Source organism: Rhinichthys klamathensis, unplaced genomic scaffold (genome assembly GCF_029890125.1).
Source record: "Rhinichthys klamathensis goyatoka isolate OS25496 unplaced genomic scaffold, OSU_Roscu_1.1 h1tg000042l_1, whole genome shotgun sequence".
Taxonomy (NCBI): Eukaryota; Metazoa; Chordata; class Actinopteri; order Cypriniformes; family Leuciscidae; genus Rhinichthys; species Rhinichthys klamathensis.
The window spans coordinates 3,404,506-3,429,061 of record NW_026606589.1 but is presented as its reverse complement, the minus strand read 5'-3'; the positions used below and the strand labels follow the sequence as shown (position 1 = coordinate 3,429,061).

Here is a 24,556-nt window from a genome sequence, read left to right as displayed (position 1 = left end):
TCCCGACAGTCAAAGCGGCGTTACGTCACAAAAGTGCAGACTCAGAGGAAGACCGTGAGTGCTTAGGGTGCCATTTGGGACAGGGACATAGCATTAGCTCCTAAGCCTGAGCAGATCACGTCGAGGTGCGGGCGTGGTTTCAGCATCCAGGCACTCAGCTCCACCCACATCCCGCCTCTTTGCCCATTTTCTGTAATCCGGTAGTGACTCGCTGCCAAGATGGCGACAGCCGGCTCCACCCACTTTAGGCTTCAAAATTGCTCTTCAGAAACCTACAGGTGACGTCACGGACACTACGTCCATATTTTTTAACAGTCTATGGGGGGAAGCCTCAGTGCTTCATGAGGCTTCATTTGCCCATCCCTACTCACAATCAATCAAAGTAGCGAGGAAACGAGAGAGCAAACTAATCTCTCCTACCATCCTTTGAACATCCATTCATCCATGAATCACGATCAAGGAAAGGAAGCGAGAGAGCAAACAAGCCTCACAACTTCCTTATATAGCGCTGGGGCTGATGGGACTTGTAGTGCCCCCAACCATGTCCCATTACACATGTTTTCACTGTTATACGGTAGGGGGTGCTATAATGCATCGTCTGAAATAGTGCAGAATCTCTGGATCCAAAAAAGAAAAAGAAAAGAAGCAGAAACAAGAAGCAGTGCTTGCACACATGTAATCTTACGTGATCATCAAACATTAAACAGCATATAAATCAAATCTGCCTAAAGTTACCTAATGAAATGTCAAACGCATGGAGATGTTTATGACTGTGCAAGCTTTGGGGGCATCGGTGGACTTTATCTACTCTGCCTATACTTTTATCATCATTCTGAGTCAATTCAGACAGTCTTTGACATCTTTTTTTAAATGTTGCTTTTTTTTTTATGAAACATAGACACATTAAGTGTTGATAAAAAAAATAATGCATCAAGCTAGAGGTTTTTTTGTTTGTTTGTTTTTTGTTTTTTAAGCAGAGGCTCTGTTCTTTCTTTTGGGAGATTGTATGCTCAGAAATGATTCATACCAAAAAAAGTATAATATTCTGGGGGCCATGAAGGTTTTGTGAAATTTATCAAAAATGCCCTAATCACATCATGCAGTTTGAGTGTCTGAAAACTTTATATAAAAAATAAAACACCGGCGGGGAAAGAGTTAATGAAAATATTTTTTTTATTGACGACAATGGTCTGTTTATGATTTATTTTCTCGGAAGAGAAAGACTGTACATTTGAAATATGTACTGTATCGTCAGAAAGTTTATTTAGTCAACATTGAGGAGAACACTAACTAACAGAGCTGACAGACATTTACTGAAAGCCACAAAACTATTTTATGTGGACATGAGGAGGGAGTTGGACGTCTTTATCAAGTCCCACTGAGAAAACAAAAACTTTTGCATTGCACATCATTTATTTGTGGGTGCTAATGGAAATCGGAGTGTGTGGTCTGATAGCTGCTACTGGACACATCTGTATTCAACATTGTTGATGATGTGAACCTGATATCAGAGTGGCTCAGTGTAATGAGAAACTCCAGTTATTGATCACATACCCACTCAAACTGCATGATGTGATTATGGTTTCCCCATCAGGATGGCTGTTGGTGGTTGTTAGACATTATTTGTCTTGACAAGATAAAATAAGATTGGACCTGGAGCTGATACAGTTTCACTTCCGGTACAAAAAAAAAATCATGTTGCAATACTAGTATTGGCTCCTGTGCAGGAACTGTAGTTTATATACATCAAAGACCAAGATTTGTTTTGTGGTTTAGTTAATTAACTGTCTGTCGATAATAAATTTCCTTTTTTCCCTCTCCACAGGGGTAACAGAGGGGTAACGGAGTTCATATTCCCATAGCAACGTGTCAACTTCTGATAATGAGTCTCCTGACACAACTCAGATTGTTACTGTGGAAGAACTTTACTCTACGGAGAAGACAGAAGGTACACACGCATAAACACTATATTTTGGGAGCACAGCCGCATGAAACCGGTTTGGACACAACGGCCATTATGACATTTGCTTTTCTATGCATTAATATCAGTCATATATACATACAGTGCTTAGCATAAGTAAACACACCCATGCTAAAGTTGACTAAAAAGAGGAATACAAAATCATCTTTTGGAAATTGATCTTAATGCCTTAATTAAAAAAAAAATCCAACCTTTAAGGACACCAATTTTCTTTGTGAATGATTAATGTAGGCCTATCGTCCCTCATTTTTTTAATTAAGGCATTATGATCAATTTCCAAAAGATGATTTTGTATTCCTCTTTTTAGTCAACTTTAGCATGGGTGTGTTCACTTATGCTAAGCACTGTATATACACATATACATATTTATATTAACTTTCATTTGCTGATTTTATTATTATGTAATATAATACAGATACACTTAAATTAAATTCAATTTAAATGTAAATTCAGTCTAATGGCATGGTTTCCCAGTAAAAACAATAAAATAAATATATATTTTTACATACTTTCTTCCAAATTTTGGGCCCCTCCGAAGCTTTGGTATAATTCAAACACTTTTTAGAAAATAACTCTTGAAATGGGTTATGTTTATATTGCTTTTTTTAATTATCACAGTTTTAAAAAAGTAATTAATATTTTTATAATGAATTTCCCTAAGATTGAAAGGGTGTGGGACAAGGGTTAAACGAATACATATCTAAAAGGTAGGCTATTTGAAAAGTAACCAAAATAAAATGATGAAGGCATGGTAAAAAGTTTCCAACGCAGTTTTAATGTGACCTTCATATGACAACGACAGCAACAACAACAACAAAAAAAGCCAGATAAAAAAAAAAAAAAAAAGTTGAAATCTGTTCAATCAAGCCAAGGGACATAAAAGTCCCCATTAAAGAAACACCCAAATAAACAGTGTGATCTGTTGTTTTTGGAGAAAGAGGGGGCTCTTCCTGACCTGGAACAGGTGTGCGTAAGAACGAGCAGATTTCATTGGTCTTTAGAGAGTGAAAAACAGTCTCACCTTCACAACGGCTGCTAGACACACGCTTGGGATTATTCATCACCTGGAACATATCAGAGCTCCTCTGGAGATTATTCATCACCTGTCACATCTCAGAGCTCCTCTGGAGAAAATGATTGATGAGGAATGTCACTTCCTCAAAGACAGGAAACTCACAAGACGAGAGAGAGTGAGACCACACACTGATGATTATCGTGTGTGTTTAATTCATCTGCTATGATAATGCCAGCAATGAACATGCCTGGGGTGGGCAGCGTAAAACTAGTGGTGTATAGTGAAGTTATTTATTAGATAGCGATGGTCAAGCATAGCATATAATGCACAAAATAATGTTACAATTACATGATCGATCAGAAATTAAAATCTGTGGATACTCGTCAGATAAAGTTATAATTGCGAGATACAAACTCACAATTGGGTGTTATAAAGTCTGAATTTTGAGATATAAACTCCCAATTGCGTGTTATAACGTCAGAATTGTGAGATATAAACACTTATATACTTTTTAACCACAAATGCTTGTCTTGCACTCGCTCTTTTCACATTTCGTAATCACTTTGAAAGGTCACGCGTGTTCCGGTTCAAAAATGTAGGGTAGGGTGAAAAACTCCATCTCATTTTCTCCTTCAACTTCAAAATCGTCCGATATCGTTGTTTTACCTTTTATTTATTATTTTTTGTAAGTGGCATTTGACTTAGTCTTTGCACGTTCGCTAACACTAGGTCGGTACTTCCACCTATGTCACGCGTGACCTTTCAACATGTTTACGCAATGTGTGACACATCACAGCTAGTGCAATACGAGCATTTGTGGTTAAAAAGTATATAAATGTTTTTTTGGGTTTTTTTTTAGAAAATAAACGATCGTTTCGCTAGATAAGACTCTTATTCCTCGGCTGGGATCAGCCCTTTGAAGCTGCATTGAAAATGTTGTTCCCCATTGAAGTCCACTATATGGAGACAAATACTGGAATGTTTTCCTCAAAAACCTTAATTTCTTTTCGACTGAAGAAAGAGAGACATGAACATCTTGGATGACGTGGTGGGTGAGTAAATTATCAGAACATTTTCATTCTGAAGTGAACTAATCCTTTAAAGAGAGTACACTCTTATGACTGTTTCTTGACACACTTAAGTCCTTATCTGCCAATACTTCTGTTGTCTTTGAAATATGGTATATATAGGACAGACATTGGGAGAGTGTGCATCACTGGATTGGCCATTTTGAGAGAGCATGTGATTGGAATCGCTGATTTCTGAGCAGAGTATACTTAGACTGACTGACTCTGTACAGAACGTTGGTTACTTAAGTGGCCTCACTCATGTCAAGAGCCGGCGCTCAGTGAGCTGCTCCGGGTGGGCGGAGACTTGATTTGAAAACGGCCTCCGTTGGAGCACTTGTGCTGCTCTAATGGTCTCTCTGATGATCTGCAATTACAAGAGAGAGACAGACATATAGAGAGACATCTATGTGCATCAAAGAGCAGCCTGTCGAAAACAAAGCAATTAATGTGTCGAAAAAGCAGAAATATGAACGAGTTAGATAAAAGAGATCACTGAGGTTTATGTCTTATTAAGTTTAGCATGTAAACTAGTGAGCTTACAGGCATAGTTCACCGAGAAATAAGAAAAATCTGTCATCAATTACTCACCCTCAAGTTGTTCTAAATCTGCATGAGTTTCTTTCTTCTGTTGAACACAAAAGAAGATACTTTGATGAATGTTGGTAACCAAACAGTTTCTGGCCCCAATTGACTTCTAAAGGAAATGGGGTGTGAAGAGACAGTTAGCTCACAAGACGAGAAGAGACACGAGACTGAGTTCACGAGAATGAGACGAGACAAGATTTTTACACAGTATTCTTAAGAAATCCTCAATGACGAAATACATGACTAGAAAAATAGTCTGCAGGTGCATTTGAAATGTTTTAACTAATCATCTACTTTTTGAATTATCATATCCAGTAGAAAGAGCTATGGTTACAACTACACAGCCCAGCCTAAGATAGATTTCAATTTGGGAGATATTCGAATGCACCAGGGAGCCGCTTTCAAAATGGTATTGAAATCGCGTTTTACTTTCACGATCGCGCGGAATCTGTGAATAGGGAGAGGCGGTGCTGAGCACGCATTCTAGATAAGACATTTGTCCGACGCTTAGGCTCTGTTGTGCAAAGAATCATCTGCCATGGTCTTGTCAGTCATCTCGTCACTTGATCAGCGAACTCTGATTCCTTCTTCACTACCTCTGACTGCAGCTTGTGTTGGATGACCTCGATGAAATTGAAGTGACTGTTATCCAACTGAATTAAATGTTTTTTATTTCTACTAAAAGCAAAATGGCAGTGGAGGTGTAATTTAAACGTAGCGGTGGCATATTCTATCCTAGCTTCACCCTCACACTCCATCATGGCAATATCACAAGACCGTGTTTCACCTCGACGAGAAATCTCTTCATATTTTAATCTCTTCACACCCCTAATAGTAAATGATGACATCATTTTCATTTTTGGGGCAACTATCCCTTTAACCAATTCCCCAGACCCGTGTCATTAACTCTTCACCTGTCATTATGCTCACCTGTCTAATGCGTTTCTAATGAGACATGTTCAAACTAATGGAGCCTGATGACTGCAGGTGAAGAGGAAAACAGAGACAATAGCCATGTAAATCTGGATAGTTCACTCAAAACTGAAAATGCGTTCATTAATTTTTCACCCTCATGCCATTAAACGAACTAATATAAATGATTGCATGAAACATAACAGATGAATTTTCTAAGAAGCACAGACACAGTTTGTATGTAAATAACCCTGTAAGTGCAGCTGCTTTGATTACATTTTCATTGTGTCTTGGATGGCATTGACATTTAGCCTTTTCATAATCGGATAGCTATTCAATCAAGTCTTTCTGTTCAGTTGTGGGCTGCATGCAAACATACTCCAACACATATGCAAACAAATGACTGGTGCTTTTAATGAATCATTCAAATAGACTTAACTACCAGTTTGAATTAATCTGATGAATACTTCATGGAACGACTTACTGAATCTGTCAAAGGGGTTGTAATAAATTTATTTGAAATGTAATAATAAAACAAAAAAACACGCGTACCAAAAAAAATTTGGAGGGTCAGTCAGGATACATTTTGTTTTTGAAAATTGAAGTAATGATGCTGAAAATTCAGCTTTGCATCACAGAAATAAATTACATTTTACAATATATTCACATAGAAAACAATTCATATTTTGAATTGTAATAATATTAACACATAAATATATTGTGATAATATAAACACAATATAATTATTTTACTCTATTTTTGATCAAATAAATGCAGTGAGACTTCTTGTTCATGCTCAATAGCTTTGTTGTTGCACTGCTCACTTTTAAAGAAAGTAAATCACCACTTTTTGCAACCTCAATACACACGTCAGATTTTCAGTGTCAAAAACAAAGCTGTCATTTAAAGAGCCGCTGCCGATGTAGAACCTTTCAAATCAGATGCTGCTTTAGGCAACTGTATAGTAGACAGCAGTGCAGTTCACTCAGTTTAGGAACAGAGATTACATCTGTATGTCTGTGTTGTGCTACTGTTTACAGCAGTGAACACATTTTGTTCAAACAGTCTTCCATTGTGCAGTTTCTGGCAAAAACAGAGATCTTACAGATTATTTAGTTGAGAATCTTGTCATGTTGCCAAACTCTGTTTCTGGGTCTCGTTCAAGTTGACTCACACAGTTGACTGGCAGACAGTGCAAATCGCTGCGTACAGTAACTTCAGACTTCATCTGATCCTGAGCCAAACTTCCCAACATCAAAGTCTTGATGGAAAATAAATGTTCAGAATTTGCATTTCCGAGCACATGAAGTCAGTTCAGCGGTAGAGAGCACTTTAATCAGAGCTGTGATATCGCTCTCCAATATTGTAATATAAATCCAAACTAAATGCAACATAATTGCCATAAAAATGCATTAAACCTACAATAAAAGGTATGCAAATTTTAATACATGAATACATCATTTGGGGAGCCAACTGGTGATTCATTCATTCTCTTGTTACTTGCTTGAAAATCATTATCAACGGGATGCATTGCTTAAATATGTGAGAGATCTAATCTCTTAGTTTACTATTTTACAGACAATAAAAAAAACAGCATTGAAATTATATCCTTTGTGATAAAATACAGTATTTTCAAAACAACAAATAATATTTTAATATTTTCTTTAGAAACTATTTTTAACCCTCTGTTGCTGTTCGGTCATTTTTAACTGAAAAATTTTACATTTTCACAAAATCATGGACATGATTCGGACATTATTAAATGGTCCTGAAAAAAACACTTGTACTGTGTTCACAGTCAAAAATGGGAAGTTAGTTTCCAAACTTAAGTCTTTGCTTCAAAGCATTCAAGATTTATGACGGTTTAAGTTGGAAATGTCATTTTCAGGTGCTCAAATAGGGATTCACAGGTAATAACTATTCCATAAATATAATTTTGTACCATAAAATCCATATTACAAAATATTAAATAAAAAACATTGTCGAACTAAAATATAGTACATTTCACTGAAAAAAAATAGATTTTTCACAGATGTTTTACCCATATTTTGAATAACGCATTGCATTGTGTGTTATAACCTTATTTCTGCCACAGAATAAAACATTTTAAAAGGTATTTGTGACTTTTTATCTCACAATTCTGACTTTTTATCTCACAATTGGCAGTTTAGATCATTATAGAAAAAATGGGTCAGTGTGGAGCTAATTCCCCCCCCAAAAATGCACAGAAAGCCACCAAAACTGGCATCTTGATGGTGAAAAAGGGGCAATCAAGTGGGATCTTGAACACAAGAGGGTTTAATAGAATCCCTAAGCCCTTACAGTATACGCTGAGTCATGAGTCATGAGCAGGTCATTTTACCAGAGAGGGAGAGCTTGTCATCTTCAGCTGGATTTTCCCTTTGATAACTGAGGTAAATCCTCCAGCAGACAGTAATTGAGTGGCCATATTTCAGATAAAGTGGAGGAGTATCTCTCTATCCATCTTTGTATTTCTCTCCTCTATTTTTGCCCCTAAGACCTAGGACAAAAGAGGAGGGTGGGAAAAATGTGAAAGGATTATATATTTATTTCCTCTTAGAGAAGGATGTGAAAATACTGTAACTGCACACACAACCAACCCCTGCACTGGATTGTGATTCAGTGATTCACACAGTGATTTCTTTTTAACTGATTCTATTTATTTGGCCAAATTGATTGACACAGAGTTTGTAAACCAGTCAATTTCAATACAGCACTGTATTGTTATTCCTCAGACAGTCTGGTTTGAGTTGGATCCAACCCCCTAAATATTAAACATCATTTACTTACAGTAAGTAATTCGAACCACTTCATTTGCAGACTCCATTCAAACTTTCAAACTCACATTACAGGTTTTTTTTTTAAATGCTTACACTACAAGTTGTACTTTGGATTTGTAAAACAAACTTTTTGCAAAATGCTAAACACAGTTCTCTACATTAGACACAGCATTCAAAACTAACAGCTCTTGTGTTTAATTTAGAAAACACTCCCATTTAAATACCACAATCATTTCCCAATAACCACCCAACGATCATGAGTGAAAACACATAAATAGTTTACTTGGAAATCAAAACTCAATGTTTTGAGAAACAAATACATTTTTGACCCTTGCATTTTTTGTTTATTTTGTAAATATATACTGAATATGAATAGTCAAGTCACCTCTATTTCTGAAGCACGTACAGTAACAGTACTTACAATACAGATTGTTTCAATATAAACAATTTCAAATTCTGTTGTAAAGCAGCTCTAACAAGCCAATAGTGTCATTCAGCTCAAGTCAAGCCCCATCCACACTACTGCGTTTTAGTTTAGAAACGGAGAATTAAAATGAATACGATCTCCGTCCACACCGGCGTTTTAGATGCGTATTAGAATTGATCTCCGTCCACATTAAAACGACTGAAAACGCGGATCACGTGACCATCCGCCAACACTGGGCATGCGCGTGCCGGTGTAAACACAACTTCATTGAAAAAATTAGGATGCTCTGGGTTAACCCCAAACCGACGCTCCATGTACGGTCAACGCCACCACTGCACACGGGAATTGTCACAGATCGCTCGAATCATAGCTTGACTCCGGCGCATGTAGGCAGTTATAGCGTTGTAAAATGCAGAATTTACCTAACAGCAAAGATAGCAAAGATATACGCCATGACACCCAATCATAGAGCCGAGCGTGAGCCTCTACTACGTCATCGTTTCTAAAGTCCTCGAAAAACGAAAAACGGATCGGCAGCGTTTCTAAACTTCTCCGTTTTGGGTCTCCGTTTTTGCCGTTTTAGTGTGGACGGGAGGTGCAAACGTAGCAAAAGGTCTCCGTTTTTAAACGAAAACGCAGTAGTGTGGACGGGGCCTCAGTTCAGTGTTGATTCAGTTCAGTTCAATGTGCATACACACTGTATGTACAGTGTATTTGTGCACACACGTGTGAGTGCTATGACAAACTTCTGTACACTCCAATTGCACTCTGAACACACAGGATTTTGAAAAATTGGGCACGACATGTTCCCCCTGTCTCCATAGGAAATTACGCCTGTGCCCAGCATTATTCACCTGATTAATTCAGAAAACAGAATATGCTGATCTGTGTTGCAATGGCTAGACTATTTGCGTTAGAGTAGCAGACAAAATCAGACAAAACAACTGCCAATATGTAGGTTACTCAATATTAACTTCTCATATAGCCTATTAAACTGTTGTATGCTTGCATTAGCGTCTCGCCAGGTTCACACATAGGCTACTACTAGGGTTGCCAACCGTTCCGTATAATACGGAATCGTTCCGTATTTGACACATAAAAGACTTGTTCCGTATTGAACTGATACGGAACACACTTTGTTCCGTATTTTTGAGAATCAATTCAGTGCAAATCCATGACAGACGCATAGCTTCTAATATGTATGTCAGACAGACTATGATGAATGAACGAAGACCTGCTGCTATAATGGCAAATTCGGGGACTTGGCGCCACCTTGAGAGGCGCCCGCGCCATTGGATGTGCAGTTGCCGCAGCGCAGCCTGAGCGAGCCAGACGCTCAATGTGCTAGCTGTGCAGCTGCAAATGCGTTTTACAGGCTTCAGTAAATCGAGTAAAATGTGTTTCCGAAGACATTTGTAGGCTATGATAAGAAAAAATAAAAAATAAAATTTTTTTGTAATTTTTGCACCGGAAAGAACATTCTAGAAGTCTAATTCTATTGAATAAGTTCGCACAAGGCTACAGAAAACTGTTGTGTTTATTTTTCTTCAAATGCAGTCTAAGCCGATGAGTTTCGAATGCTATATGTTGTATTTGTTAAGTTAAAAATAAAACGTATTATAATCTAAACAAATACATGGTTCATTTTTGGCAAAATGATCATGATAGCCTTTATATATCTGTGTGTAAGTCTTGTATATTGATTAAGCCTACTTTGCTATTCTATAAATATATAGGCCTAATAAGTTGCATTATAATATGTTATAACCCCCACCCCGTTCCTTATTTCCATTTCAGAAAGTTGGCAACCCTAGCTACTACTGCGGTGCGTGTTGCAGTAGGCCATATGCGTTGCAGGAGAAGCACGCGCTCATGTGCTTTCACATATGCTGCATTTGCAGTGCGCAACCTGTGACTTTACCATTCATCGGAATAAAAGTTCCTGGGCTGCGTTCCCCAAAAGCATTGTAAGCCAAAGTTGATCGTATAACAATTGCCACCAATGGTCTGTACGATCAACTTACGCTTACAATGTTTTATGGAAATGCAGCCCAGACCAGTTTCCTAAATTTTTCAGAATTCTCAAGGGTATTTTTTTTTTACTTTGAAGTAAATTAGCCTACTATAAAACACACGTACGCACGCACACACACACACACACACACACACACACACACACACACACACACACACACACACACACAGAGAGAGAGTTTGAGCCTTTATTTGTAATTCTCTTTCTTGAACCAATACACACGGACACACACTAGCCTATCTGATGTGATCTAGTATTCTTTCTCATTCCGCCTGCAGACTTCTACAGTATAAATAATGTAGCAGACAGTCACAGAACACACTTTCCTATTCAGAACTCTGCAAAGTCCTTACACAACAGACTCTCACACACATGCAGCTGCACTGTTTTAGCATTTGGAAATTAAAAGAGGCTGCTTTGAAACACAGTTAGAATTCTTTCTCCCCAAATCAGCACTGTGTTTGTAGACTACTTTTGAGTGTATATATATATATATATATATATATATATATATATTAGTGCTGGGCAACGATTAAAAAATTTAATCGCGATTAATCGCATGATTTTCTTGCGATTAATCGCGATTAATCGCATTGTTACGCGTAAAATTGAATAATGAATTCTAAAGTAGTGTATTGCGCACTTTTGATTTAAATGTACTGCTACAAAAGTGCAATAACATGTGGTTTGCAAAAACTTTAAACAAATAAGGTGCTTTATACCAGCAGTATTCCCTTTACACTGTAGCAATAAAATATTTCTTGTAAATCTCAACTTAAACATTAACGTAATCAAATCAAATATTTAAACAAAGCTATTTGCCACTGCCAGGGCATTACCTTTTATCTAGCTAGTTAAAACGAGTCCAGTTTTCTTTTTTCTTTTTTTTCTGAACAGGTATCTTGTATCAGGGAGCAGCAGAAACAGTCTATGTAGTCAAAGGGTCATGATCACTACAGATATAAGTCGACCAACGTTACTTCTCTGATAGCAGCTTAGGTTTGGTCATGGCATGCCATGGTTTCCCACGTAAGATTACATTAAACAGAGGTAAAGCCCAATTTATACTTCTGCGTCGAACTCACGCCGTAGCTGTGTAGCGCGCGTACCCTGACGTGCATCTCTCCAAAAATGTAACGTCAATTCTACGCGTACCGCAAGCGCTGTGATTGCTAGAACCGCTCCCCGGGTTTCACACTCTCCCTCTGCATGTGTAATTGCGCGTCAACGCGGACAACGACGCAGATATATAAATGAAAACCAACGCGTAGTCTATAGCGTAGAGAGGCTCCGGTGTAGGTCCGACGCAGAAGTATAAATCAGCCTAGAGTGAGGTGAAGTGGTCGAGCACAGGTGCAGCGACAAGCGGTTGCGTTCCTGTGAAACTATTGCGGTCATGCTCGCCTCACGCACGCGCCCGCGCGTTGCCGAAGTTGAATTGTCTAACTTTTTGTACACGACGCGCAGCACAAATCATTGGAAGAGAGACTGATCCTCGGCTCGCTGTTTGTGAGTTTCCAGAATCTAAATAGTTATCAGGACATCAACAGGAGGGAATTCACATGGCAGAGCATCCCCGCTAAACTAAACGCAGGCCTATCAGGTAAAGTTATGTATAATTTTAATTTAAGTTAAAAAGGCTACAGCTGCGTAGCGCACAAAAGCCGTGGCCATGGTTACTATCCATAGAGCGCCTGTCATTCACTCGCGGAGCGCTGTCTCCCTTTCTGTTCACCTGAGAGAACCTGCCAAAGCCTCTCCACTGCTTGTTTGGGTGGGTTATTTGCTGGCTGACCAACATCCCACCCCTCCTGTGATCATGGTTTGACTGTAGGCCTATTTGTATTCAGAGCCAGTGAGCAACGGACTTTCAAAATAATAATAAAAAAAAAACTGCGTTAACGCGCGACAAAAAAATTGTCGGCATTAATTAATAAATGCGTTAACGCGATAATAACGCGTTAACTTGCCCAGCACTAATATATATATATATACACTCAAACACCAGACACTTGAACAAACACATTTGTCCAGTTTTTAATGTACTGCAAATTTCATATTAATACAAAGTAACATTTGATATCCAGCTGTTGCTCTCAGGCAACATTGTACCATAGTGGAACACAAGTATTACCAAACCATCATATCATCAAGTTATCATATCTGTTACGGTGTTATTCATTTTGTCATGTTTCTGGTTTGTGGTTTCTCTGTCTTTGGTCTTTTATTCAGTTTGTGCCTTGTTAATTGTAGTCTGTTATCCTAGTCATGTCATTATTAGGTCCCTTGTTTCAGGTGTGTTGTCTTGTTAGGTTGTATGGTCCCGCTCGTTGTTCTGATTTGCCCCAGCTGTGTCTTGTTCCCTGATCCCCTCTGGGTATTTATATCCTGTCTTCTCTTTTGTTCATGGTGAGTTATTGAATGTATGTTTTAATGTGCGTACCACGAGTATCTTGTCTGTTCTGAATATAATTAAAGTCTACTGCTGCATTTAGACCCGACTTCAGCCTTTGCTTCCACGCTTCGTAACAATATCAAGTTAACATATCCATCTTCATCCTCATCTCCATCTTCGCTTTCACCCTCACTATGTCACTATGACCTCATCTTCCTCATCACATGACACCTCATCCTTACCCTCATCAACTGGCAGTTGTGTTTTATACCTTTTTTATGTGCTATAGAAAATGTGCAGATCATAAGCAGATATAGTATGTGCATAACTATTCTTATAAGTGCATTACAAAATCATGCAAAAATACAAATATATTTAGATAATTCCAACTCTTTTCCTTACAAATATAATACATTTGTATTCCAACCTAGTATGCCTGGTATGGCCTTATGCGATTCCAATGTGGTACAATGTTGCCTTAAGGCAACACACAGTTGTTTTTTTTTTATTTCCTCTAAAACATTTGATGATATATAATGTAAAGTTCTTGAAACTACTTATTTTCTTACCGGTGAAGGTAACTTTTATTTTTGTGGGTGATTAACTGGATGCAAATTAGTGCAAAATTCCCCTTTTCACTGGGGAAAATATGGAGCCATGTGACCTGTGCACATGTGCTGACACAAGGCTTGTTCGACTTGAACCGGCGCTGCACAGACCGATCGGTTTATGACATCAAAGTACCGCGAGAGCGATTGAAAAGCATACGGAGCCGTCTGCTCTCTAATCACTCTCGTGGTATTTTGATGTCACCAATCGGTCTGTGCAGCGCCGGTTCAAGTCGAACAAGCCTACAAAATGGACCCCTGTGGGTCATGTGACCACTTTCATTGATTAGTATTTGAGTTCTTTCCTGAGATATGTTTGACCAATAAATGGGTGTCTCATTTTATTCTAAATTAACTAAAATAGCCTGGAGGCAACACCGTACCATAGAGGGATATACATATACACTGAACAAAATTATAAACGCAACACTTTTGTTTTTGCCCCCATTTTTCATGAGCTGAACTCAAAGATCTAAGACTTTTTCTATGTACACAAAAGGCATATTTCTCTCAAATATTGTTCACAAATCTGTCTCAAATCTGTGTTAGGGAGCACTTCTCCTTTGCCGAGATAATCCATCCACCTCACAGGTGTGGCATATCAAGATGCTGATTAGACATCATGATTATTGCACAGGTGTGCCTTAGGCTGGCCACAATAAAAGGTCACTCTAAATTGTGCAGTTTTACTGTATTGAAAAGGTTGTTGATTATGGCCTGTGGAATGTTGGTCCACTCCTCTTCAATGGCTGTGCGAAGTTGCTGGATATTGGTAGGACCTGGCATCCCAAACACATTCATTCATGCTGACTGCAGGAATGTCCACCAGAACTGTTGCCCGTGAATTGAATGTTCATTTCTCAACCATAAGCCATCTCCAAAGGCGTTTCAGAGAATTTGGCTGTACATCCAACCGGCCTCACAACCGCCGACCACGTGTAGCCCAGGACCTCCACATCCAGCATCTTCACCTCCAAGATCATCTGAGACCGGACAGCTGCTGCAACAATCGGTTTGCATAACCAAAGAATTTCTGCACAAACTGTCTGCACTTTGGAGAGGTGTTCTCTTCACAGATGAATCCCGGTTTTCACTGTACAGGGCAGATGGCAGACAGCGTGTATGGCGTTGTGTGGGTGAGCGGTCTGCTGATGTCAACGTTGTGGATCAAGTGGCCCATGGTGGCGGTGGGGTTATGGTATGGACAGGCGTATGTTATGGACAACGAGGATAGGTGTATTTTATTGATGCCATTTTGAATGCACAGAGATACCGTGATGAGATCCTGAGGCCCATTGTTGTGCCATTCATCCACGACCATCACCTCATGTTGCAAGGATCTGTACACAATTCCTGGAAGCTGAAAACATCCCAGTTTTTGCATGGCCAGCATACTCACCGGACATGTCACCCATTAAGCATGTTTGGGATTCTCTGGATCGGCGTATATGACAGCATGTTCCAGGTCCTGCCAATATCCAGCAACTTCCCACAGCCATTGAAGAGGAGTGGACCAACATTCCACAGGCCACAATCAACAACCTGATCAACTCTATGCGAAGGAGATGTGTTGTACTGCGTGAGGCAAATGTTGGTCACACCAGATACTGACTGGTTTTCGATGCCACACCTGTGAGGTGAATGGATTATCTCGGCAAAGGAGAAGTGCTCACTAACACAGATTTAAGCCCCTATCGCACGGGATTAGTATTATCTGGGGACCTCGTGTGAATTTGAAATTACCCACCCACATCTGAATTTCGGGTGGCGCATTCGCACGGGATAAGCGAAGCCTGTGATTTTACTCGAATATACTGACTTATCTCCCGGATATGATGTCATTAGGCTATTGCTTGGAAATGTCTTGTCGTTATTATATGTCTAGCTGTATGATATATCAACAGAAGAATTGTCCTTACCGTATGCTGCTATACATGTCATTCATCTCCATCTAATCATTCTTTTTGTTTTTGCTCTTCTGATGGTTTTCAGCTTTCTCTTTCTGCAAATTGTATAGCTGTATGGTGTATAGCGATATGACCCAGCACCCAAAATACTATCAAAACACTCGAACGCAGCCTCTATTCTTCGTGAAAGATGGATAAAAAAGCGCACAGGGAACAAAAACCTTGAAAAAATTATAAACGACCCCGCCAAATCAGAGATGCTGATTCGCACGGGACTAATATTATCACAGGACCTCGGTGTTCGGCGAAATATGGTAGGTCATTTGCGGGGGAATTTTTACTTTACAAATTACAGACATGGTCGATTCGCACGGGATTAAGATCACAGACAACCTCCGCAATTATTACAAATGACTAGAGGTCACCAGGTAATACTTATGCCGTGCGAATAGGGCTTTAGACAGATTTGTGAACAATATTTGACAGAAATAGGCCTTTTTGTACATAGAAAGTCTTAGATCTTTGAGTTCAGCTCATGAAAAATGGGGGCAAAAACAAAAGTGTTGCGTTTATAATTTTGTTCAGTGTGTATATATAACTACTAAAACCACCATCACATAAATGTAATGGTTGTTGGATGCTGTGAGCTGAATCTCAGATTGTGTGGGTCATAGGGCTCGTTTTACACCTGCCGTTAACATGCGACCTGTATCCGGAGGTTGTCCACATACACACTAAAAAAACAAGTGTGTTTGTGATCGCAATGTTATGACTTGTGTGTCCTGGCTGGTACTGCGGTACTCGAGGACGCATTATGAACAGATCTCAGTGTAATATAGTGATCTTTTTTATGTGTATTTTTTATTTGTATTATTATTTATTAATTTACTGACAATTTACTGTTACTGTTGTTGTTGTTAATTTGTATTAACTTGTGTGATTTATGTCATTAAATAAAGCATTCAAAAAGTGCAATGTAAAGACAATCTAGTCATCGTACTGTATGTGCAGTCACAGGTCAACGTCACACAAAACCTCACACCAGACGGTCACGTAGCTGTATTTTTTTGTGTGACAATCAAGAGCAGGAAGAGCAGAATGCAGTAAGTTTGCTTTTGCACCCAAAAGTTGCTCAGCCAATCATTGTCTGTGAAGAATTCACAATTATCACATCCCATCTACCAATGATTTGGGCCTATATTTCTCTTACAATGCAATGTAGGCTATTATTTGCAACATCTTCCACCTCATTTTGCGAGGTTTGAAATGTGTAGCTTAGCGTCTGGAAACACTTTTTAAAAGAAACCGTGCCATTTCAGGTCGACTTTGCAACAGCATTTTTCCATTACAGAATTATTTTAAATATTACGTGGGAAACAGATCCAATAAGTTAATCAGATTCAGAAGCCACTTGTTGTTGACAGGTGTAAAGACCAATGATCTGATCGGCTTGGTTAGATCACGTTGATCTCATGGTAATGACAAGTGTAAACACAGCAAGGTTTAGGGGTGTAACAGTTCAAATGACTCATGGTGCAGTTTGATTTTAGGGTCACGGTTTTGATACGGTTCGGTATGTGCTATGTTCAGGAAACAAAAGGACTTTACTGTCTAATGAAAATAAAAACAAATAATCAAACTGCAAGCAATAGCACAAATACAACAGATCAAATCAAATAGATAGACATTTTTTTAAAAATCTTTTTATTCCATAGTTAGCTTTTCATATTGAGAAAGTTATACATAAGACAGTTTGGTGGACCTTTGGAGATCTCACAGTCAAGTCAAGTCAAGTCACATTTATTTATATAGCGCTTTTCACAATACAGATTGCATCAAAGCAGCTTCACAGTGATAACATGAAAGTAGTACAACACAGTTCAATAATATTGTTGAATATTAAATATCCCCAACTAAGCAAGCCAAAAGCAAGGCGACAGTGGCAAGGAACCAAAACTCCATCAGATTGGATGGAGAAAAAAACCTTGGGAGAACCCAGGCTAGTCAGGGGCCAGTTCTCCTCTGGCTAACAATCATAGGGTTTGTTCGAGAGGTTGTCAGAAACTTTTAAGGGCTTTTGAGGAGACTCATATTGTTGATGTTTTAGAGGTGCAATAACAGAACCAAAGATGCATAAAAGCACAACCTCTACTCAGGGCAAGCGAGCTGAAGCTAATGGAGGGCAGACGATGTGAGATGAATTGTGTTGCTATTGAGATCAATGTTGTGAAGAGTCTCTCTCTCTCTCTCTCTCTCTCTCTCTCTCTCTCTCTCTCTCTCTCTCTCTCTCTCTCTCTCTGATGCTCAGGTGCGGTTGGTGGTGGAGCTGATTTGGCCTCTGTTTCTGTTCTTCATTCTTGTGTCGGTCAGATCCACCAATCAGCCTGTTTATAAAAGCCAGTGTAAGTATTGCTCAACTTCAGTTATTCCCAGAATCCTCACTCTCAAACAGTATGCGCATGTTTTTTACGCCAAACATGTTCTAAATGTACTAATAAAATAAATGTATTTATGTCTGGGAGTTACTGAGAATCACGTTGAAAGCAAATTGGTATTAATCATAATACGTTTGCATTTGATAATTGAATGAACTACGTGATATGCTCATTTACTGCATACTGAATGTGCAGTGTGAATGGCTAGGGACATTATCATCCTTCTAAATTAATAGGTTAAATTGACAGCTGTAGTTTGTAAAAAAAAAAAAAAAAATTGAAGAACAGCGATCATGGCAGCACAGGAATGTTGAAATAATTTGATCCGTTAAAGACCTAATCCACATTATTTTCTTTTAATTTTGTTACATTAGAGCTAAATAAGTTATTGAGTGAAAATCAAAAAAATAAATCTATTGTATTTGACCAAGTCGGATGCATAAAGCTGAAAACGCTAATTGAATTGTGAATAATTTCTTCTTCTCAGGCCACTACCCCAATAAGCCCCTCCCATCAGCAGGTGTGTTGCCATGGCTACAGGGCATGTTGTGTAACATACAGAACCCGTGTGTCAGTTATCCCACACCTGGTGAAGCACCCGGACAGGTGAACAACTTCAACGACTCCACGTGAGTGTCAGATCAACAAAATGATTATTCATGCAAATGCAGCGTGCTCTGTTTACTTAACATGGATATATTTACACAATGAATCCCCAAATGAATGCAGACCCAACTTATAGGAAGCATAATAATAGTTAAATTTTAAATAATAATTTTAAAGCATAATAATATTGGAAAACACTTTACAATAAGGTTTTATTTGTTATCATTAGTTAAATACATAGTTAATATATTAGATAAGCTTTATGTAAGTTAATGCATTAACTAATGTTAACAAGTGTTACCATAATTTTAGATTCTTTAAATTGCTTTTAATTTTATTAAATAGTATTAAATTTCATTGTCTTCATTTATTCAAGCATATATATATATTATATATATATATATATATATATATATATATAAATAAATGTTGTGTGTATACACACACACACAACTTTGTTTGGCTCTGTTTGTATCTTATGCTTCTTTCTTACTTTTATTTAGAGTAACAAAGGTTTTGATTGAAGTTCAGTCGCTCCTGGCAGATCCCGCCCTCTTCGGCAACGTTCAACTGATATCTGATGATATCGGCCAATGGGTGTCCGTCCTGCAGAATGCCAACCCAGCTGGAGGTAAATGTCTATGTTTCCTTTTCTAAAGGTGGTATTATTTTTAACTTTTTATCTCACAATTATTACTTTATTTCTCGCAATTGCAAGTTTATATCTTGCAATTCTGACTTTATAGCACGCAATTGTGAGTTCATATCTCGCAATTCAGACTTTTTGATGTAAACTCAATTGTGAGATAAAAAGTCACAATTATCTTAAAATGTTTTATTCTATGGCATAAACAAGCTTCCATTGATTTGCCTGCTGGCAATTTTTTTTTTTACAAGATCATCTTAAATCGATTGACAGTTTTGTCTAGGTAGAACTGCTGTTATGAACACTTCACGCATCCCAGTTCAGCTGTGTGTTTTTTTTCCACCAATCTCATAAACGTGAAATAATTGGCAGCATTGCATTTCCACAGTATGACACTCATGCATTGTGAGTAATCAAACGTGGGCTTTTGAGCATCATTATTAGATCATCATTACCATTATCATCTTTCAAATAGAGGTAAAAATAGAGGCAAATGAATCAGTTGTTGACTTGAGTTTAGAGTGCAAAATTTGTGCATTTCTGGTTCAAATATGCCATTAACCCTCTATGGTACGGTGTTGCCTCCAGGCAACATAGTCTATTTTAGTTTATTTTTAATAAAATTAGACTTTTAATGCAAGTAGACAACATTTTTATGTAGTAAGCTCACTTAAGGACTTGTTAAGTAATATTTTACCAGAAAAAGCTTTGGAGTTTGTATAATATGTCAATTTAAAACATATTGTATGATCTTAACTGCTGTATTTTTATTTTTGTTTGGTTTTTATTATTGTTGTTATGCAAATCGTTTTTTTTTTTTTTTTTTTTTTTACTCGCTTGGCATGAAGATATCCTCAGATGCAATGGCATTAAAATATATACTATAACTACTATTGCCCTTGCTGTTCTTACACAATGACATGCACATCTAGAATGGACGCGCACTTGAATTGACTACAACGGCACTGTGCAATTTACAGCTGCAGTTGTTGGTTGGTAGGTGCAGGTCGTATATCTTGCCGCTGTGCTGTTGTTTGTTCATACCGTTTAGTCTAATGATATTCAGATTTCTGAGGGAGCTCATTTGCAAATAGGCCGTGTTGTCAGGACGTGGTCACCGCTGCAGGCCTATTTGCATTCTGGGGCCATGAACTTCTATTATACAAGATTAAATTCATCAGCAGATCTAAGAGAGAGTAATTAACTCACAACGCTGCCAGAGACTCGCCGATAGAAGCGGCCAATCATAGCGAGCGTGGAATAAAGCGGCCAATGGGAGCGCAGGGTGACGCCATGGCAGCCGGAGATGATTAAGGTGCGAGGTGACGACTCCAATCTCTCTCGAACAGAGCTTATCCGCGCACATGTGTTTGTGCGTAAGCCGGTCTGTCTGCGACCTACCTGATTGGTGTTGAAGAGGATTGTAGAGATGACAACAAAGACGCAGATAAGATGCAGAGTGTAATGACGTGCCCTCTGTAATCAGCGCTGCTGTCTGATACTCGTCGAGCGCTGGGCCACTAATTAGCACGGCTCTATACATATTAGCCGGGTCAGGTTTCTTGTTTTTTTCACGTTCCCAACACAGCCGCCCATTCATGAGAATTACAACAGCTCTCTCTAGGGCGCAGTCAGACCTCCATCCACCCTTGATGTCTAAACACACAAGCTTTCATATGCCTAATTGGCTTTCATGGTCTTTGTGCGAGCTTGTGGGAGGAATTTGCAGTTGCATGATGACAAAACAGCGTGTTGCCTTATAGCTAAATGAGTCTTTAACGGGCTAACACGGGTTTAATAAGCCACATCCTCTCCTTCAATCACGGCCTCAATTTACCCAAAGCGCTTGCATAGCCGCCCACCGCAATACACCTCGACCTCCACTTGAAAACATGTTACATTTTCTAAGATAAATGTGAAAAGAAATTAATACTTTTCTTATTTATTTATTTTTGCTGTTTAGACTACAAAAAATATATAAGATTTGAAAAAATTTCTGTCTGAACCTATGTAAGCTACACTAAGAGCAATGTGTTAATATTCCCTGTTCAATTTCTCTGTTAGGTCAGTCCATTCCGCTTCGCAATTTGCTGAGAACCAACGAGACGTTTTCAGAATATCTGACGAACAGCCTTTCTGTGCCAAGCACAACAGCCACGAGCCTGATGAGGGTGAAAGTTCGGCTCGGCCAGGTACGTCATCTACAAAGACAGATGGAGAGCCAGAAAGATAAAGAGACGCTGTATATTTTAGTGCAGACTGGAGGAGATCCAATATCCCTTAATGAAAAATCAGCCGAGAGTCCAGACGCTTCTACAGGAACTCAATCACATCACCAAAGCCCTGTGTTTTACCTCAGCAATAAAGCTTGTTGTTCAAGCTAGATTCACATGGCAGTAAAATGTCAAACACGTGTCATTTGAACTTCGAAAGCAAAACTTAATAGGCACAGAAATATTTAGAGGACAATGTTTTAACTCATATTATAAAAATGAAGAAATAAAAATATTGATGTTGTAAATTACAATTGTCATGTAAAATGACAAAAGAATCATTGATAATTAAAGGCCTAAAACATATGATTTATTTCACACTGTAAGTTACAATACTAATATTATATTAGTCTTAAATTTTTCACTTTCAAACATTCAAATCCTCAAGCTTTTATTTTGACATAATACTGATAAAAGTGCTGAAAACGTAGACATACTCATTTCATTAAATCGTTTATTTAATTAATGATGCTCGCATTTTTAATTGAATAAGCGATTTAATTAAATAAGTGCTTGTTTCTGCCACAGAATAAAAAATAAAAAAAGGTAATTGCAAAAGTTTATATCTCGCAATTGTAAAAAAAAAAAAAGTCAGAATTGTACGGAGCAATTCTAAAGGGACCTATAAAAAAATAAAAAATATAAAAATATAAAGACTTTCACGTGCGCACGTGAGTTTCTTGTGCGCACGCGAAAGTTTCTCGTGAGCACGTGAAAGTCTGTATATTTTTTATTTTTGCAAAGGTCCCTTTAGGGGCTCCATAGAATTGTGAGATAAGAAGTTGCAATTGCTTCTTTTTTTCCCCATATGGCATTAAGCTATATCGCGATTTCACTTTTATTTCGATTAATTGTGCAGTAACATTTTATTTTATTTTAACTTTACATTTGATTAATTAGTAGCTTTTCATCAATTCATGAACCCCCTTTGAGGTTTGCAATCCCTGATCTGAGATAACATGGATCATCAGGTTTCAATTGAGAAATATATTCATTTGTGAGGACAAAACGGCTCAGTAACTAAGAAAATTAAAAAATGGCACTTCTTGACAAAAATGTTGCCTTTATTGATCTTTCAAAATGTTATATAAACTCAAAGATGATGCCAGGCGGTATTCTAGAAAGTAGGTTTTGGGACGTTTATTCAGGGTAAGCAGATAACCTCAACTTTCAGTTCCAAAACAGCAACTTATACTCTGAAAACAACCTGAATAACCATAGTTTATTCAGCGCATGCTATTGATGAGGTTCCAGTGGGCGTGACAGATTTTGCACTATATATATATATATATATATATATATATATATATATATATATATATATATATATATATATATATATATAGAATGTATTTTTGTGAAACAACGTGAAAAAATGGCGAAGCTATGGCGAGCTTCTTCTTAGACATAGACTGTAAAAAAAAGCGTCCGTTTCCATGGTGACTTCTGGATTCTATGCTCGGTTGAGAATGTCTTTGCACGGTCAATTTTAACTCTTGAGTTCCATATACTCCTTGAATGGTTGAACGAACTTGCTCCAGACCCCGGTTTTAGAACCATACAATCGAGTAAGCAAAGTTTGGGTTAATGAGCCGAGAGTTCAGGCCAGGGTATATGTTAACGATAAATTAATCTTGCTTTCTGGAATACCATCCAGGTGTGTCTCTGATGTTCATCTGAGTTTTTGTTTTGATATCCTAACTGTTTGCTGCTCTGTTGTGTAGTTGCCTGCGCTCTCAGGTGAGGGAGATCTGCGCTCTGTGCTCTGCAGTGAATCAATCAATCGCATCATGGAGTTTAATTCATCCAATCAGAAGGCGGAGTTTCAGAATATCACATGCTCCTTGACAGCCAATCAGCTTCTTCAAGCCAGACAAGCATTCATGCAGAATGTTGACAACATGAAACTTCTAAATGCAGTGAGTAAACCTTCTTTATTTCTGTGAGTGGGACTTTTAAACATTTTATGACTACATTTAAAAAAATGTATATCAGTATTATTGTATTTTCCAGTAAAAATAACATGATATATTTACTTGAAGCAAAATGTTAATTAACAAATAAAATGCTGCCGCTCTTTAATGTGGAGTGACAGATCAGGCGCTGTATACGTTGTTTACTACAAGTTACAGCACAAAATAAACTTTTTAAACATCAGATGTTGAAAAAGACAGTGCAACTTACCAAAATCCATATCACATCTCTTGTAAACAATCCGTGTTTCAACCGCGGAAAGACGTCATTAAAACAGCTTGTAAAGAATGTCACGTAATGTTACATTTACCTTAAAGCAAGTCAATGTTCATAAACTTGTTATTTAGCTAAATAAATAACTAGAGGAGCATTTTGCTATTACATATTCATTATATTTTATATACATACTAAATCTATTGTCTTCGTTATTTAATATGTTTGAGTCTGTCATAAAACAAGTTTTTATGACAGTCACTATTATGTGTTTCAACTACAAATTGTTTCATAAACATAATTATATAATTTATAAGTTGATATAAAACAGACATGTAATTTAAATGTTTATAAGTTTTTATTGTTTAGCGTTGATTATTAAACGTGATTAATTGTTTATTATATAATTTGTTTTTAATGCATCACTAAATTCAGCTTAAGTAAAACATTTATACAGCATCCACGAGTGTGTCTGTGTTTTCAGCAGTGCAGAATGTTTTTTGAAAATTCAGAAATCTCTCCTTATAACCTTTGTACACATCTTAGAGAGAGAGAGAGAGAGAGGGACATATAGTACACAAAGCTCTCAGCAGCTCTTGCAGAATAAAACTATTAACAGAAGTGAAGCTCTGCAGCTAGAAATGGGACTAAATGGAATGCGGCACTGAGAGGA

General features: G+C 37.9%; 1 protein-coding gene across 2 annotated transcripts in view; it reads left to right on the top strand.

Annotated features, from left to right (window-relative positions):
- Positions 1-1,826: 1,826 nt before the first annotated feature.
- Positions 1,827-24,556, top strand: part of LOC130082283 (phospholipid-transporting ATPase ABCA1) — a 203,137-nt gene continuing 180,407 nt past the window's right edge. For both annotated transcript variants that reach the window (XM_056247087.1, XM_056247086.1), the window contains exons 1-6: positions 1,827-1,948; positions 18,045-18,138; positions 18,659-18,800; positions 19,281-19,408; positions 21,488-21,615; positions 23,421-23,615. In XM_056247087.1, coding sequence (XP_056103062.1) covers positions 1,883-1,948; positions 18,045-18,138; positions 18,659-18,800; positions 19,281-19,408; positions 21,488-21,615; positions 23,421-23,615 — 753 coding nt within the window. In that variant the 5' untranslated portion in view covers positions 1,827-1,882. The remainder of the gene's footprint in view (positions 1,949-18,044; positions 18,139-18,658; positions 18,801-19,280; positions 19,409-21,487; positions 21,616-23,420; positions 23,616-24,556) is intronic.